The sequence below is a fragment of the Ochotona curzoniae genome, unplaced genomic scaffold, assembly GCF_017591425.1.
Source record: "Ochotona curzoniae isolate NIBS_2020 unplaced genomic scaffold, NIBS_Ocur_1.0 contig_2688, whole genome shotgun sequence".
NCBI classification, from domain to species: domain Eukaryota; kingdom Metazoa; phylum Chordata; class Mammalia; order Lagomorpha; family Ochotonidae; genus Ochotona; species Ochotona curzoniae.
The window spans coordinates 18,214,135-18,231,526 of record NW_024465553.1 but is presented as its reverse complement, the minus strand read 5'-3'; the positions used below and the strand labels follow the sequence as shown (position 1 = coordinate 18,231,526).

Sequence of the window (17,392 nt, the reverse complement as noted above, 5' to 3'; positions counted from 1 at the left end):
CTTCTGGCTTCAGTTCAGCTCAGCTTCATCTTTGTCTTTCCTTCTGTTTGTAAATGTCTATCAATGTGTCTGTCCAATAAAAGTTTTTTTTTAAGGAAGGGTAGTCTTTAATTAGTTACAGTGATTTTTTTTTTTATTCTGAAAGAATTGGGAAGGGGAGAAGAATAGGAGTGAGAATGTTCTTCCATTTGCTGGTTTATTCCCCAAAGGTTACAGAAGCTGAAACTGGACTGATGAGGAGCCAGGAGCTTCATTTGGGTCTCTCATGTGTGTACTGCTACCCAGGCACTTGGTCTGTCTTCCTCTGCTTTTCCTAATGCATTAGCAAGGAACTGGATCTGAAGTAGAACAGTTTAGTTGATTCATCAATGGGTGCCCATCAGAATGCTGGTGCTGCTGGTAGCAACTTTGCTTGCTATGCTGTAGTGCCAGTGCTTCAAATAGGGTGTTTCTTCACTTTCTCACTCTGTTGGAGCAGAAAAATATAGATAATTGGGAGAGCCAATATTTTTCAATTTGCAGTATTATGATTTTTTTGAAAGATTTTTTTTTTTGAAAGGTAGGTTCACAGAAGAAAAGAAAGAAAAGATCTTCTTCCTGCTGGTTCACTCCGTAAGTGGCTGCCAGCTGAGCTGAGCTGATCTGGCTCTCCCACACAGGTCCAGGATCCTAGGGCCTTGGGTCCCCCTCAACTGCTTTCCCAGGCCACAAGCAGGGAACTGGATGGGAAGCAGAGCAGCTAGGACATGAACCAGCATCCATGTGGGATCCTGGGGCATGGAGGTGTAAGATTAGCCTGTTGAACCATGTGCAGGCCCCAAGGCTCAGAATTTAGACTAAAGAGTATACAGAGTCAGGATGTTCACTGAAGCCGTACTTGCAGTGTTAACCTCAGTGTCCATTAAAAGGAAGAGCTTTGAGATGGTTGTTGTGCATTCATACAGTGGGTGTTAAAAAGAAGGGCACTGACATTGTGCACAGCAGATTAATTTCCTCTTTTGACTCTGACAACCTGTGTAGGAGTGCTTATTCAGGTACTGACTGCTCCACTTTCTTGATGTCTTTTCTGTCTTTCAAATGATAATTTTTCACGTTTTGTTTTTACCAAATAAATTCTTATTTTATTTTCTGTGAATTTTTTAGAATACACTAGAATATATTTTTGTAAAAGGGATGTGGAAGAGGCCACATTGTTATCCCCTTTGTATTTATTGCTTTTAACCTTCTTACTGTGTATATGAAGAACATATCAACATTATTGAAAATGTCAAGGAGATAACATGAAGCGAATTTATTCCATGCATCTTTATAACTCCATCTGTCAGTTGAGGTGCTTGTGAGCTCTGCCCTTTGTCTTTAAATCCCAATAAGTAATACTTGTCAGTGAGTCTCCATGATTTTTTAGGGTATTGAGCCACCCTAACCCTTGTTTCAGGGAGTCTTGCTAGTTTCCTGGGATGATAAATGATGGTGAGCAGTATTGTGATAGCACCCGCAGTTTCAGAATGACAGAATCTTTTATCTGTTGAAATCACAGAGTGTCTTTTATGGTTTTTTAATATGTGATTCTGGTCATTAAGGACTGGAACTGTTAAGGTAACCTTGGACAGAGTGGTGACTTAGGATTGAGAGAGAGGGAGAGACCTCTTGTCTGGTCATGCACTTTCCTTCTATGATTCCAGTATTTAGCAGAGATTTTGTGTCTTTCTCAACAGCAACGATGATGTGGCTGGTGAATATGGCAGAAGGAGACCCGGAAGCCCAAAGGAAGGTGTCCAAAAACGCCAAGTACGGTGCACAAAGTAAGTCACTTTTACTTGGAATGCCCTGGACTTTGAGGTCGTTGTTATCATATTAGAGACTAACAGTGGTTATGTACCTTATAACCTCTTTCTTTGGTCACAGGCTGTTTTAAGAAGCTCTTGAACTCTGTGGTAATGCTCAGTAAAGTGTAGGTAAATATTTAAGAATCTCATGCCTCCTAAACCCAGGAACACAGTCATGAGAAGCTAGGTTAGATTTCTGTCATTAAACATGTAAGAGCAGTAGAGGAAGATTCAAGTTGAGGCTATGATTTGAAAAGAGAAAATAAGCTCTCCGTCCAGACATGTGGAAATGAGAGCCTCTTGTTATTTAACATGCCCAGAGTAACAAAACCAGTTTGGTTTGATTATGTGGTGAAGTTTGTGCTAGGATCAGCCATTATAGGTGGGTATGACTTTCTGGAATAGATTGATGGTGATGATTTAGGATGAGAGACCATGGTGCACTATGGACACTACGTAAGTTACAAGGAGGAATGCATGTTAAAAGTGATTGTTTTGCAGTGGGAAACATTATAACATAGTGAATAAAGCCTCGGTGTATAGCACCAGCATCCATATGGAGCTGGTTCATGACCCAGATGCACTACTTCCAGTTCCTGCTTGAGCACCTAGGAAAGCAACAGAGGTGCTGGGAAAGCCAGGTGCTGGGGCCCTATGCCTATGAGGGAGACCCAGAAGAATTGCCTGGCTCCTGGCATTGTTGCAGCCATTTGTGGAGTAAACCAGCAGGTGGAAGATCTCTCTCTCTCAATCTCTCCCTCTCTCTGTGTAACTCTGCCTTTCACATAAGTAAATAAATCTTCAAAGAAGTCAGTATTAAGCCTGGTGTGATAGTCTAGTGGCTAAATCCTCACTTTGCATGCTCCAGGATTCCGTATGGGCCTTGTTCACATCCCGGCTATTCTGCTTCCCATCCTGCTCCTGCTTGTGACCTAGAAAAGCAGTCGAGGATGGCCCAAGTCCTTGGGACCCTGTACCCATGTAGGAGACCCAGAAGAAGGTCTTGGCTCCTGGCTCCTGGCTTAGGATCCACTCAGCTCCAACCATTGTGGCTACTTGGGAAGTGAGCCAGCGTTCAGAAGCTCTTTCTTCTCTGTATCTCCTTCTCTAGGTATATTTGCCTTTACAATTCACAAAAAAAAGAAAAGCAAAACTCTGTAATGATACTCTGCCTTTCAAATAAACATTTAAAAAGTCATTATTTTAAGGCACAATATAAACCTTGAACCAAAAAACAAAAAGAAACACAAGGTTAGCCTTGTAAGAAAGCTGAAAAATGAAGAAGCAAAATAAAAATTAGTGAATGAGGAAAGAATTCTTTAATCCAATTGCTATTTGTTAGGAAATGGGTAATTTATATCTTCTAGAATCAATAACATTTGCTAAATTTGTATTTGGACAACTATAAAAACTCTGGATTGGGAATTCATATTTGGGACTCAGAGGTATCAGGCTTCTTCCTGCACTGAGCAAGGCAACGTTATGTGATGCTAGACCAGGAATGGACAGAATAATCGGAGGAAATGTGTTGGAAAGTGTTGTTGCAAGCACAATTATTGTTAACTTGCGAGAAACTGGAGAAGATGAAAGGCTAATTGTGAGTTACCTGCACATATAAAAAACGACTTCATAAAGTCCTTGGACACCAGTTTGAGTCGCTGTGACTCCACTTCTTTTTAATTTTATTTTTATTGGAAAGGCAGATTTACAGACAGGGAGGGAGACAGAGAGGAAGATCCCCCCTTCGATGGCTCACCCCCCAAGTGGCTGCAGTAACCCGAACTGAGCCAGTCCGAAGATGGGAACCAGGAGCTTCTTGCAGATCTCCCACATGGGTGTAGGGTCCCAAGGCTTTGGGTGGCCCTTGACTGCCTTCCCAGACCACAAGCAGGGAGCTGGATGGGATGTAGGGCTGTCAGGATTAGAACCAAGGTCATATGGGATTCTGGCGCATTCAAAGCAAGGACTTTTTTTTTTTTAATTTAAAAATATATATATATATTGGAAAGGCAGATTTACAGACAGAAAGATACAGAGAGAAAGATCTTCAATCCACTGGTTCACTCCACAAATAACTGAAAACAGCTAGAGCTGAGCCGGTCTGAAATCAAGAGTCAGGAACTTGTTCTGGGTTGCCCACATGGGTGCAGGGTTCCAGGGCTTTGGGCATTTCTCTGCTCTCAGGTCACAGGCAGGGAGCTGGATGGGAAGTAGAGCATCTGGGACATGAACCAGCGCCCATAGAGAATGTCAGTTGAGCTATCGTGCTGTGTCCTTCAGGGTGTTTATAACGCACCTTTTGTTCTTCTCAAGTAGACGTTGGCTACCCCCAAATTGCTTCCTACATTAACTGCATCCAAAATAATGAAGTCCTACAGGGTAAGACAAGAGCTACAACGTTGTTCTGCATTTGTAGCTGTTCAGGGCAGAGAAGACAGCTATGAAAAAAACAGACTAAATAAACTGGGGAGTGGGAGCTGATTTTTACTTTTGAACATTTTATTTAAAACAAAGCGAGGACTTTATTTGCTATGCTATCGCGCTGTGGCTCCACTTCTGACCTGGATCCATGCTGCTGGCCTGGAAGAGCAACAGAATGTGGCTCAAGTGGTTGGGCCCCTTCATACACTTGAGCCAGAGGAAGCTCCTGACCTCACAACAGACTACCTCCAACCGTTGTGGCCATTTAGGAAGTGAATCAGCAGATGGAGGCTTTCTCTGTCTCTCCTTTTGTCTGTATCTCTGCCCTTCTAGAAAAAAAAAATAAAAAAGGATTTGGCCAGCACAGTGGCACAAAAACTAATCCTCTAACGAACCCTGTGGTGCTGGCATCCTATATGGATGGTGGTTTGTGTCCCAGCTGCTCCACTTCCCATCCAGCTCTCTGCTTGTGGCCTGGTAAAGCAGTAGAGGATAGCCCAAGTCCTGTGAACCCTGGACTCTTGTGGTAGACTCAGAAGAAATTCCTGGCTCCTGGTTCCTTGCCTTGGATCATCTCAGCTCTGGGTGTTGCAGCCATTTGAGGAGTGAACCAGTGGATGGAAGACCTTTTCTATTTCCTCTTCACTCTGTAAAATCTGCCTTAAATTTTTTTTTTAGGGCCCAGCACACAGTGGCCTTAGCAGCTAAAGTCCTCACCTTGGTCGCACAGGGATCCATATGGGTGTCGGTTCTAATCCTGGCAGCTCCACTTCCCATCCAGCTCCTGCTTGTGGCCTGAAAAAGCAGTCGAGGACAGCCCAAAGCCTTGGGACCCTGTGCCCACGTGGGAGACTTAGAGCAAGTTCCTGGATCCTGGCTTTAGATTGGCACAGCACCGGCCATTATGGTCACTTGGGGAGTGAATCATTGGACGGAAGATCTTCCTCTCTGTTTCTCCTCCTCTCAAAATAAATAAATTCATGCAAAAACGTTTTAAAGTAAAAATAAAAAAGAATTAGCTTATTTTGGAGCAAAAGTATATTAAATCTTTGTTTTATTTGTATTGGAAAAGCAGAGTTACAGAGAGGGAGAGACAGAGTTCTTTCATCCACTGATTTATTCCTCAGGTGGCTGCAGTGGTCATAGCTGAGCTGTTTGGAAGCTAAGAGCCAGGATCTTCACCTGAGTCTCCCAATTTGGGGTAGGGGTGTAAGGACTTGAGCCCTCCTCTGGTGCTCCTTTCATAAGCAGAGAGCTGCATTGGAAGTGGAGTAGCTGGGACTTGAACTAGCGCCTATATAGGCTACCAGTGCCATAGGTAGATGCTGTGGCATCAGCTCCCACAAAAAGTTTTTCAATCCATGTGTAGTTTTCAAGGTACTCATTTTCCGTGGATTTTTGCAAGTACCCTCATACAGAATCAGCAATTCAAAATCATTAAGTCTTTCCAGGGGAAGTCGTGCAGGTGAGGCTCCTGCAGCAGCTCAGCTGTGTTCATGTGTGGTGAGCTGCTTTCTGTCATGAGCATACAGTCCTTTTATAGAAAGGAGGGAAGATCAGAGTTAGCAACGTTGTCTGTGCAGTTTAATTATGCCTAACTTACAGTAATGTTCACCGTTTTCAGTGTCCTTGATGGTAGGTACAAGATGACTGACCTGCCCAGTATCTCCCCCTCTTGAGTGCTCCTGCTCAGCCAGTCTACTGCAGTAACGTGGTCACTAATGCCAGGAGTGAGGCTGCCGTTTAAAAAAGCCCTTGGCTCCAAAGGACAGGAAACCCAACTCAGTTGCCTTAAGCAGAGAACTGTATTCCATTACAAGACAAAGTCCTGACATGCAGACATTGGTAGGGTTGATTAATGTTGTGGTTCCTGGATGTTTGCAAAGGTTCAAGTTCTTTGCATCTTCCTGTTCTGCCCCCTTTATCAAACAGGCACATTCCTCATGATCTAGGCAGTTGCATTCTGGCAGCATGTGTAGATAAGACAGCATCCAGGAAAGAAGGAAGGAAAACATTCCTTGAAAATTACCTGCAGGTTTTGCATCAGCACTCATTGGCTAGTGCCAAGTCACAACCTCAGCCTAGAGCTTGCTTTGGGGGGAGTGGTGAGATTATCATGCTTGGCTTGGTTTGATCCGGATTTACCACCAGAAACTTGGGGGGAGGCATGACAACCCAAACAGAGCAGTGGCTCTTGGCTAAGAAATCATAAGGCACCGCTGCTGCTCAAGCTTTGTGGTTGAAGAGCTAAGAAACCCAGTTTCAGTGACAGTCTGGTATTCACTGTTTCCATCTAATATTGTTAAAGGTGTTAAATTATCATAGATGTCCAAGTTGTAATGTCTGTTTGCTCTCCCAGATTTAGAATCAGAGTCACCCCAAGACCCTGTTCCGGGGAGTGATGATGGTGGCTTCAGCGAGGAGTGGGAAGCCCAGAGGGACAGCCACCTAGGGCCTCATCGCTCTACTCCTGAGTCACGGGCTGCTGTCCAGGAGCTTTCCAGCAGCATCCTAGCCAGTGAAGACCCAGAGGAAAGTATGTGCAAATCTGGTTTCTTTGGGCGGGACATGTCTATCTCTGCAAGAATACAATGAATTAGTGTTACAGCTGAATTCTAAATGACAGTGAGCTATAAAAGAGCTAGTACATAGTACACACTTGCAAGTGTGGGAGCAGGGGGTGAAGCTGAAAAAGGACAATTAAAATCCAAAAGGCAAAATCTGGCCTACTAACAAATGCCTGTACTAGCTCTTACAGTGGAAATAATGCAAAAATTTTTTCAGAATCAACAAACAAGACAAATTGTAAAAGTAACAGTAGACTCATAGACTAATGCTAGTAATTAGTAAAATACAACTATGAGCAGTCTCAGTAATTTCATTTTTGTAATTTTAATTGTTGGACTATGGCATGTTTTTGTGGAATAAATCAAAATGAGATGTTTAAAGAAAAATTCTCAAGCATCATGATTTTTCTTTTTATAAACTGACTCAAGTCTTTTTGAGTTATAATAATAAAGCATCACCTTAGTAGTATAAAGAAAACAACTGTGACATTTGTTTAATTTTGCTATAATTCTCTATTAAAATTAATGCTTCATGTGGCTATAGTATTTGCTGCAATATTACTCATATTTAAGTATAAATCTTTGAAAACAAAAAGAGACCATAATCTTAAGCTTGAATCAATATATTATCTTTAGTCTGTAATAGCTCTGTTGAGAAAAAATTCCCATACTGTACAGCTCATTCATTTAACTGATGCTTTTGGTGTATTCACCAAATTGTTCAGCCATCAGCACAGTTTAGAATGTTTTCATTACCTCCAAATGGAACCTCATATTTCTTCGTTGTCACCCCTCTAATCCTTCCCTCCATGTTTAAAGTAGGAAGTTCAGAGGCTTTTATTATTTTCACATAATTATATAACCATCAGTACAAGCTATTTTAGCATTTTCATCACCCTAAAAAGAAACCCAGTACTAATTAATGCCCCCTGCCTCCAACACTTTCCCCAGCTCTCTGCAACCACTTTGTATTGATGTGTGATTCTGGAATGCATATAAATGGAAGCATGGGCTTTATAACTCTCTGTCCTGTTTTCTTTCATGTAGCATAATGTTTTCAGGGTTTCTTTATGTTGTAAAATGTAGTAATACATCATTTTTTTATGAAATCATATGGTCCATTGTATGGAAATACTGTTATCCAGTTATCACTTAAGTGACAGCTGAGTTTCTATTTGGGGCTCTGAGGAATAATGTTGCTAAGATTGTGTGCATGCTTTGTGTGAACATATATTTTTGTTCCTCTTTGTATATTACATCTGATAGATACATATATTTTTAAAGAAATATATTCCATCTGAGAGTAGACTTATTGGATATTGTTCAGTCTTTTGGAGACCCAGAATATTTAAAAGAAGTGACTACACTGTCTTACATTTCCACAGGCAGTGATGAGGAGTTCAGTTCTCACTGACACATGTTGTTATCTTGGTGATGATAGCTTGCTCTAGTGCGTGTAAGGCGATATCTAACAGCAGTGATGTTCATGTCCTTGATGATTGATGATGTTGATGATTCATGTGCTTTTTTGACCATTTGTATATTTCCTTTGGCGAATTATTAATTGACATCCTCTGCTTATGATTTACTTATCTTTAAAGATATAATAGTTCTCAATATCTTCTGGGTGTAAGTACTTTCGCATGAATAATTTGCTATTTTTTCTATAGTAATTTTTAAAAATCTAATTATTTGAGAGAGGGAGTTCCCACCTGCAAGTTTACTTCCCAGAAGCCTGCAGCAGCTGAAGCCAAGAGTGAAAAACTCAATCCCGGCTGGCCGTGTGGGTGGCAAGGACCCTCTGCCAGAGCAATCTACTACGCTCAGGGCCTGCAGCAGCAAGAAAGTGGCATCAGGAGCTGGGGCCCAGCACTAAACCCACACTCTAATGTGCGATACAGGTGCCCCAGTAGTATCTTAGCCACTAGACCAAATGCATAGCCTCCTGAGTACTAGTTTTTGAAATTCTGTAGCCTTTTTCTTTTCCTGAAAAATTTAACTTCTTTTATTTAATACTTAATATTTGAAATCAAATCAGAGGCTCTCATTTGTTAAACTTCTATAATAAGAAAGTTGTCTGTACTTTTTTTTTTAAGATTTATTTATTTCTTGGAAAGTCAGATATACAGAGAGGAGGAGAGAACAGAGAGGAAGATCTTCCGTCCAATGATTCACTCCCCAAGTGAGCGCAATGGCCGATGCTATGCCAATCTGAAGCCAGGATCCAGGAACTTCTTCTGGGTATCCCACATGGGTGCAGGATCCCAAAGCTTTGAACCTTCTTCAACTGCTTTCCCAGGCCACAAGCAGGGAGCTGGATGGATTAATCCTGGCAGGGAGCTGCCAGGATTAGAACCGGTGCCCATATGGGATCCCGGCGCGTTCAAGGCGAGGACTTTAGCTGCTAGGCCACGCCGCCGGGCCCTGTACTGTTTTTAACTCAGATAATAACCTGTGAAGTAACTTTGTAATCCTATCTTCTACCTAAAGAGTTGAGAATTGAAGAAGTTCAGCAACTTACATTGGATCTTACAAGCACTTACTTGAATAGTAGGCCTGGTTTCTGCACACCTGCGGCTGCTGCATGTACTCATCAGTCTGGAAAAGTCAGCATTGCAGGGCAGCTGAGCCTGTAATTTGTAGCCTTGGATTTCATGGATCCTGTGTTTATCTTTTTGCACTGAGGAAGCCCAGCCTCGGGTCTGGTTTCTCCATAGGATCTCATGAAGCAGTACTCGGCTTCTTTCCTGCCCACATGAGGAGCAGCCTGTGCTGCTCGGAGCCCTCAGGAGCTGCTTCCTAGAAGCATCTTCTCTCTTGTAGAGCCAAGCCTCAGTGAGAGATAGTTACTCAACAGCTAGAAAGGTAGAAACATGAATTTGGTAGATTCATCTCAAGCACCAAGACACAGAGTATTTTTTGAATATGTATTTTGTCTTTATTAAAAGAAATTAGAAGATGAAAAATATTTGATAAAGCAAAACTTAAGGGTTTGTATTTCAATATAAGCTGTAGGACCAGTCAGCTCGTGTTTTACAAATGGATCCTAAAATTTGCTTGGAAATACAGAGGACTTCGAAGGCCTTAAATAGTAGGTGCACCTGCACTGCCTGACCTCAGAGCATTCTCTGACTCCATAATAATCCAGACAGCATAGTGTTAGCAGGATAAACACAATTCCAGGGAACACAAGCATCAGGGATTTGTCTTTTCACAGAAATGCTTAAATAATATGATGGGAAAATAATAGGATATTTTTTCATCATATAATGTTGGGACAGCTAGCTATACAAATGAACAAGAATGAGCTGAGACTGGTACTTCACCCATCAATCATACACACCATCAAAAAGTAACTCACAATGCACTATAAAACCAAATGGAAATGATAAAATTACAAAATTTCTATAAAAAAGCACGGAAGAAAGACATGATCTTGGATTGGGTAAATAATTTTTCAGCATAACATTCGGATGTAATTATAGTGAGATCACTTAGTGGCTGGGGTCCTTTCCTTATATGTCCAGGAATCCCATACGGGTGCCAGTTCATCTCCTGGCTGCTTCACTTCCCTTCCCTTCCAGCTCCTTGCTTGTGGCCTGAGAGGGCAGTGGAGGGCAGACTAAGACCCTGGGATTCTGCGCCTGCATGGATGACCCAGAAGAGACTCTTGGCTTCAGACTGGCACAGCTCAGGCTGTTTTGGCCAAGTGGGAAGTGAACCAATGGACAGAAGATCTTTCTGTCTCTTCTCTCTATAAATCTGACTTTCAAATTGAAAATAAGCCTCTTTTAAATTTTCTTTTTTTTATTAGAAAGTCAGATATACAGAGAAGAGACCAGAGAGAAAGATCTTCCATCTGCTGATTTTACTCCCCAAGCAGCCGCAACAACCATAGCTGAGCTAATCCCAAACCAGGAACCAGGAGCCTCTTCTGGGTCTCCCACGTGGTGCAGGGTCCTAAGGCTTTGGGCTGTCCTTGACTGCTTTCCCAGGGCACAAGCAGAGAACTGGATGGAAAGTGCAGCTGCTGGGACAAGAACCTGGTGTCCCTATGGGATCCCAGGGTGTGCAAGGCCAGGACTTTAGCCACTAGGCTACCATGCTGGGCCCTTTATTTTTACTTTTCAACAATTTATTTTCAGGCCTGGCGTGGTAGCTGAGCGGCTAAAGTCCTGTTTTGTCCCACTTTGGAGTGCATGGGTTCTGATCCCACATCTGGCTCCTGACTCCAGCTTCCTGCTAATGCAGGCCATGGAGGTAGGGGTAATGGCTCAGGTAGCTGGGTTTCTGTCATCCATGTCAGAGACCTCAGCTGAGTTTCCAGCTCCTGGTTCTGGTGCCAAGCTTTGTGGAAATATATTTTTTCAAGATTATGCTTGCATGGAATCTTTTGAGAAGTTACTGGTACAGATGCTGGGTGTGAACTAGGTATTCTCAAAGGAGGGCAGTTACTTCTTTTATCATTATTTGTAAAACAGCATGTGTTAAGGCTGTGTGTCGTTTAAGTCTGAAATTTCCACTGCAGAAAACCAAAAAGGCAAGCTCCTGAAAGCGTGGGTCTGTGTATCATTTGCTGGCTTCTCATTGGTAGGGGCAGAGTGTGGTAGTGTTGATGTTGAACTGTGAGACTGCTGTGGAATGACAAGCTTTATCATATTCATCTTCTTTGCTTTTTAGGGGGAGTAAAGCTTGGACTAGGAGATTTCATTTTCTACAGTGTTTTGGTTGGTAAAGCCTCAGCAACAGCCAGCGGTGACTGGAACACAACCATAGCCTGTTTTGTAGCCATATTAATTGTAAGTATACACCCATAAATGATAACAGGACCCCAGGGGTTCAAACAGGCAGCTCTCCTGGCCCCCAGGACAGCTTTTCCAGAATTCAGCTCCTGCGACTTCACCTGAGCGTTTCTGCACTCCGGCCACGTGGCTAGTAGCCTGGCAGCTCCTAAAGCCTGGCACTGTGCCCTGAGAGCTTACTAAGCTTTAGCAGTCTAGTTCATGAAATTCTTCAGGAAGTCCTCCTAAATCCCTCTTACTGGGGACCTCTCAGGGCCCAAACACAAGTCTCCACCACACTCATGTGTTTGTGTCGCTGTGCCCATTCTGAGAGAGCTGGCAGACCTCACCTAGCCCCCAGCTTGGTGGCACATGGTGTTAATCTGGGCAGCCAGTTTCACGTGAGAGCTCACGCAGTACCTGCCTCTTGCGTCACTTGTGGACACAGTGCTTGCCGTGTGAGTCCTGATGCTTCCAGTCTGTGATTTCTGTGGAAGAATCCCTAAAACAGTGTTAGGGAAAATGTAATGTCTGTGACGTAGAATGTGTAAGTGGAGTTAGGTGAGAGGTTAGATAAGTTTAGCTTATGCTCCCAGTAAGCTGGCATGGTGCCCAGGCTGCAGACTTCAGATTAGCACCTCAGTAAGTGGAGCCATGTTACAGGGCTGCTTTGGGTTCCAAGCAAGCCACACTTTATAAGCTGACTTTTCATCACTTCATCCCATGAGCTTCTCCTTTCCAAACAGCACAAACAATGCTTAGCACCTCTGAATTTTTAATCAGCTAAACTAAAAATCACAGAGACCAACTTACTATTTTAGATGGAAATTTCAGTATTTCATTTTTTTTTCCAGAAATTGCTTCCTGCAGATTGTATTCTTATCATAGTGCATAGTGGACTCTGTCTACCAAAGGAAAATTAATGTTTCCTCTTTTTTCATGTGATGTTTATAGTTTAACCTGAAAGGAAAATATTCCACCAACTGAGTTAAAACCAAGACTTGAGATTGAATCTTTGCCCAGAGATGCTTGGTGGTCACGTGAGTTTGTGTCTTCCTGTCTCCCTGCAGGGTTTGTGCCTTACATTACTACTACTCGCCATTTTCAAGAAGGCGTTGCCAGCCCTTCCCATCTCGATCACGTTTGGGCTTGTTTTCTACTTTGCCACTGATTACCTTGTGCAGCCCTTCATGGACCAGTTAGCATTCCATCAATTTTATATCTAGCACACACTCAACTCGAATCCCAAATGGATATCTCTGCTTGACTTACAATAAATTCTGGACAGGACAATGGCAAGTCTCCCATGTCCACACCTAACCAAGTCAAGATTCCTGGCTGAACTTTTGCAACTTCCTTCCAAGCTTACCTGGCCGCCTGCACTATCGGACGTTGGAAGGAGGTGGCAACAGAAAACGGTTCTGAACTCCATTACAATGGACTGTGTCCCGTGTTGTGAAAACTCCTGGGTTTGGGAGAAAAGAACGGGTGAGCCAGGAAGTTGTCGTGCTCCCTGAGCAGCGCGGCCCTTGAGCCTGAGGGGTTACCAGCACTGCGCACTCTCAGGACTCCCGTTACTGAGAGGCCCAAGGAAGGGGATTTAAACCAGAGCTTCTCACCTGAAACTACATGCAGAACATCAACCCACTGAGTGTGTACTGACCTACTGAGGAGAGCAGGCATCAGCGGCCAGACAGGAAGTGGACAGGAACTCTGGCTTTCACTTGGAGGCATTTTTTGCTACTGACTTACCATTTTTAACCAAGACTTGTTTTGAAGCCACCACCATCCTTGGTTGCCATTTCTTTGTTCTCAGCTGATGTGAGGTTGTCCAACTGTGTAACCTCAGATTCCACAGAGTTAGTAGTTTGTGGAAATAAGGCAAGTGGTGTTCAACAGTTGCCCATCAACCCTAAGTAAAATCGGAATTTTCTAACAAATTCAAGTTGCTTAGACTTCTAAGTCCAGTCTCCCGGATGCGGCCCCATCTCTGTCTTTTCCCCCTTGCTCCTTCCCTCCCCATGGCCCCCAGGCATTTTCCTTTGACAGAGAATAAGGTAGGTGACCCACCAGTAGAGGATTCTACTCATTGTGTTCAGGAGTCTGTGCCATCAGCCTTGCTGTCACAACCTCCTCAATGGCAGAGATGTGTGCTCAAAGACAGTAGAATTAAAGAAGAGTAAAATGGCTGGTAAAGCACTTTCTGTTCCAGTTTTTTCTTTCTTTCTTAACTACTTTAGAGCAGAATTTTATCTAAGTGCCAGTAGCTGGTGGTGTATTCATTTATGAGTCAGTTATATCGCTACAAAACAAGATAGGGAGAAGGTGTGGGATACCCTGCGTCAGGAGGCCGCAGCCGAGGTAAGAAGGTGAGCTAATGGCCGGGGGTGGCTGAGAGCCTCCGGGTGGGTGCCTCACGACCTCTAGTCTGAGGTTACAGTGTGATGTGCAGCTTTTACCTCAGACAACCCAGACTGCCTTTGTTGCTTTTCCTTGCCTAGCCTGTTGTGTGATCCTGGTGAGGGTTCTCTGTGGGGTTCAGCTTGGCTTTCTGTCACAGGACCTTTTATAAGAAATGGGCTCTAGGAACAGGGTCAGTACTGGCCTCAGTATACACACCTGTGGCCTAGGTGGGACAGTTAGGGAGAACCAGAAAAACCAGCACCACTAAGGAGGAATGGGGCTTGGAGCGGCGGTGGGTTCTGTCCTCTCGGTTCCCTTTTTCTGGAGCCCTTTCTCATGGATGATTCCTCTAGAAAGGCCAGCTTCAAGAAACCACCTGAGCTCTGGTTTGTTGTGCATTCCCAAAGGAGCCCCAGAGTATGGATATACTCAAGGCTTGTGTCACTCATGACACTTCCCCTAGAAGAGGGCATGTGATGATGTGTGTCTGTGTGTGTTACTGGCCTGTGTCTAAGATGGTGTAATTCTCACTGCAACTTTGTACCGCATGCAAGTCCCACTTTGAGACAATATATCCAGAATCCATCTTTCTTCTCCACTCTTCAGAAGGCTTCAGATATTCTGAAATATCAAGCTGCCGTCCATCCGTCCATCCACCGTGAAGAACAGTGTCACTGGAGTGTCACTGACCACAGGGCCAGGAACGACCCCAGATAAAGACTGAGCAGCTTAGCCCACCTGCCTCATGAGAAGATGGGAGGTGATAGTGGAGCAGCTGCCTAGCGTCTGGGACAGACAGGCCTACAGAATCAAGGGCAGCTGCAGGAGCTTCAGCGTGTTCGTGGGATTGGGTACCATGCATGCACTTCAAAGATTGGGGACACATAACTTCCATGAAGTTTTTGAAGTCCTTTTGTACAGAAGGTTGCTGCAGCATCCACAGGAATAAAATCATTACTTGGAAAACGTGGGATTTTTCCAGAGAGGAAGTGTTCACCTTCCTGTTTTTGCTTCGCACTGGATTAGTACGTGATCCCTGGGTCATGGTTCTCACTAAATGATGACATTTCTCAAGTATAGAGAAGTTTTCTGAGGAGCCTTGGAGAAGACATTGAAGCAAGCTATTGGTTGATTTCATTGCAGAAGAAATGAAAACAGTGTTTTTACTTTTATACTCCCAAAATGCCATCTTTTATAGTCTCTGATTAAACACACACACACACACCCTCTTTTCTGTAAAAATTACCATGTTCAGTCTTGAGTTTTACTTGGCCTCAGATGACATGTCTTCCACAACCAGGCTTCTAACGGGCTTCCTGCTTGTGCCCCTCAGAGCCGGGCTTTGCTGACTTCACGATTCTTGATCCAACCATGGACACCAAAGAACTCAGATACTACTCTGAGAGGATGTTCCTGCTGTCTTCCATGTGTTTGGCATAGTGCTGCACTCCAGGGCCACAGAGATAAGTAAGATACACCCATAGAAACACAACGCAGGGTGTCTCTGGTTTTCTGGTATATGGTTTTGTTTTTTTTTTTTTTCATTAAAAAAAAATGTATTTGAGAGACAGGGCTCCCATCTGCTGGCTCACTTTCCAAATAGCCACAATGGTTGGAGCTGGCTGGGGCTGGAGCAAATTGCCAGAAACCCAAACCAGGTCTCACGTGAGTGGTGGGGTCCCAATTACGTGAGCCATCACTTGCTGCCTCCCAGCACTGGCAGGAAGCTGGAGAAAGAGGCCAGAGCCAGGAGTTGAACCCAGGCTGTTGGAGGTGGGATGTGAGCCACCTAACCACTAGGCCAAAACCTGCTTCTGATTTATGACAGCTTTGGGCATTTGTCAGTCATCACTGTGACGATTACGGTACCAAGGACTTGATTGCCTCCACAGTCAGTCCCTTCAGAGAAGCACTCACTCCCTTTCCTCAGCATTTGCTTTGCGTAGTCCCTGTAAAACTGTCTGACCCTCTGTCCTCACCAGTGTTCCGACTGCTGAGTTGGGGAAAAGACTTGGAAATTGTTTGGTTTTGCTCTTGGGATGCACATAGTATCATATCATAAGTTTAAGCCTAGAAGTGATCCTTGTGATCCCACCCCTTTAAATTCCTGACACAGGTTAAAATGCAGGTTCCAGCTCTTGCCCGTGCTTGTTGAAGCTGCTGACCAGACCAACAAGTTCTCCGGCTAAGGATGAGGTATTGGCCACAAGTCAGCGTCTGAACTTCCCTCTCCCTTAGCAAAGAGCTCAGATTGGCCAAGGAAAGCTGATTGTGTGGACAAGTGCCACACAATGGCTGTTCGGCAGGTTAGGATGCCTGCGTCCCATGTCTGAGTGCCTGAGTTCAACTCCTGGTTCTGCTCCTGACTCCAGCCTCCTGTCAGTGTACACACTGGGGGGGGGGGGGGGGGCAGCAGTGCCGGCTGAGACTCCTGGGTTGCTGCTACCCACGGGGGAGGCCTGGATGCGGTGCCTGGCTTCAGCACGCCTGGCCGTGATGGACACCTAGGGAGTCAGCCAGCAGATGAGAGAGCTTTCTGAGTCTTCTCTGCCTTTTAAATAAATAAATAGATAATTTTCACTCCAAGCACAGAAGTACTCTGGTGCTGAAATGAAGCCCTTTCTTGAATGTCAGTGCCGTTTTTCTGGAGTCATGGGCACCAAGGTTCCTCTTACCAGACACTGTGGCCTCCCTAGGCCTAGGAATGTGTTGTAATTATTGAAAGGTGGCACCCTCAAAATCACTGACCTGAGAGAGGGGTCTTCCTCGGGCCTGCCGGGAGGAGGGCCGCTATCATGCATTTCCTGTCTGCCGCCTTCTGTGAGCACTGCTCTGTACACAATTCAGACTGTGAAGTGAGGCTTTTTTATATAAATACCTTTTGAATCCCTGGTAACATTTTGACAGATGATTGCACATTTTCCTGTATTTCCTTGTAATAAAGACTGCATGAATTGAACTGTGCCAGTTTCCTGACGTGAGAAGTGTAATATGAATTTCTAGATTTAAACCTATCAAGGACCTCAGAACACCTCTGATCAGCCCTGTAGAGCTGTGGGTTCTGCATCCAACAGCCAACTCCAGATCCAATTGTTGGTGTCGTATGCATGCTAGATCTGTTCAGACTTTCTTTGGCGATTATTTCCTAAACAATACAGTGAAAGGATGACTTACATAATATTTGTGTTTTATTAGGTGGAGTAAGTAAGCAAAAGTATATGGGAGGATTGCATAGTTTGTGTGTAAATACTGTGCCAAATACTTGAGCATCTATGGATCTGAGTATCCATGTGCTTCGGGACCTAATTGTCTCCAGACACCAAGGATGACCGTATTTTAATGTTTCTGAGAATTATTTTTTCTAGAGGTTTCTACTTCATGTAAAAACTGTCTA

At 44.0% G+C, this 17,392-nt stretch overlaps 1 protein-coding gene across 3 annotated transcripts in view; it reads left to right on the top strand.

Moving 5' to 3' along the window:
* Nucleotides 1-16,954, top strand: part of PSEN1 (presenilin 1) — a 51,139-nt gene extending 34,185 nt beyond the window's left edge. For 2 of the 3 annotated variants that reach the window (XM_040975336.1, XM_040975335.1), the window contains exons 9-12: nt 1,716-1,802; nt 6,607-6,783; nt 11,495-11,613; nt 12,666-16,954. In XM_040975336.1, coding sequence (XP_040831270.1) covers nt 1,716-1,802; nt 6,607-6,783; nt 11,495-11,613; nt 12,666-12,821 — 539 coding nt within the window. In that variant the 3' untranslated portion in view covers nt 12,822-16,954. The remainder of the gene's footprint in view (nt 1-1,715; nt 1,803-6,606; nt 6,784-11,494; nt 11,614-12,665) is intronic. The other variant, XM_040975337.1, reaches the window with a different exon arrangement.
* The last annotated feature ends 438 nt before the right edge of the window (nt 16,955-17,392 follow it).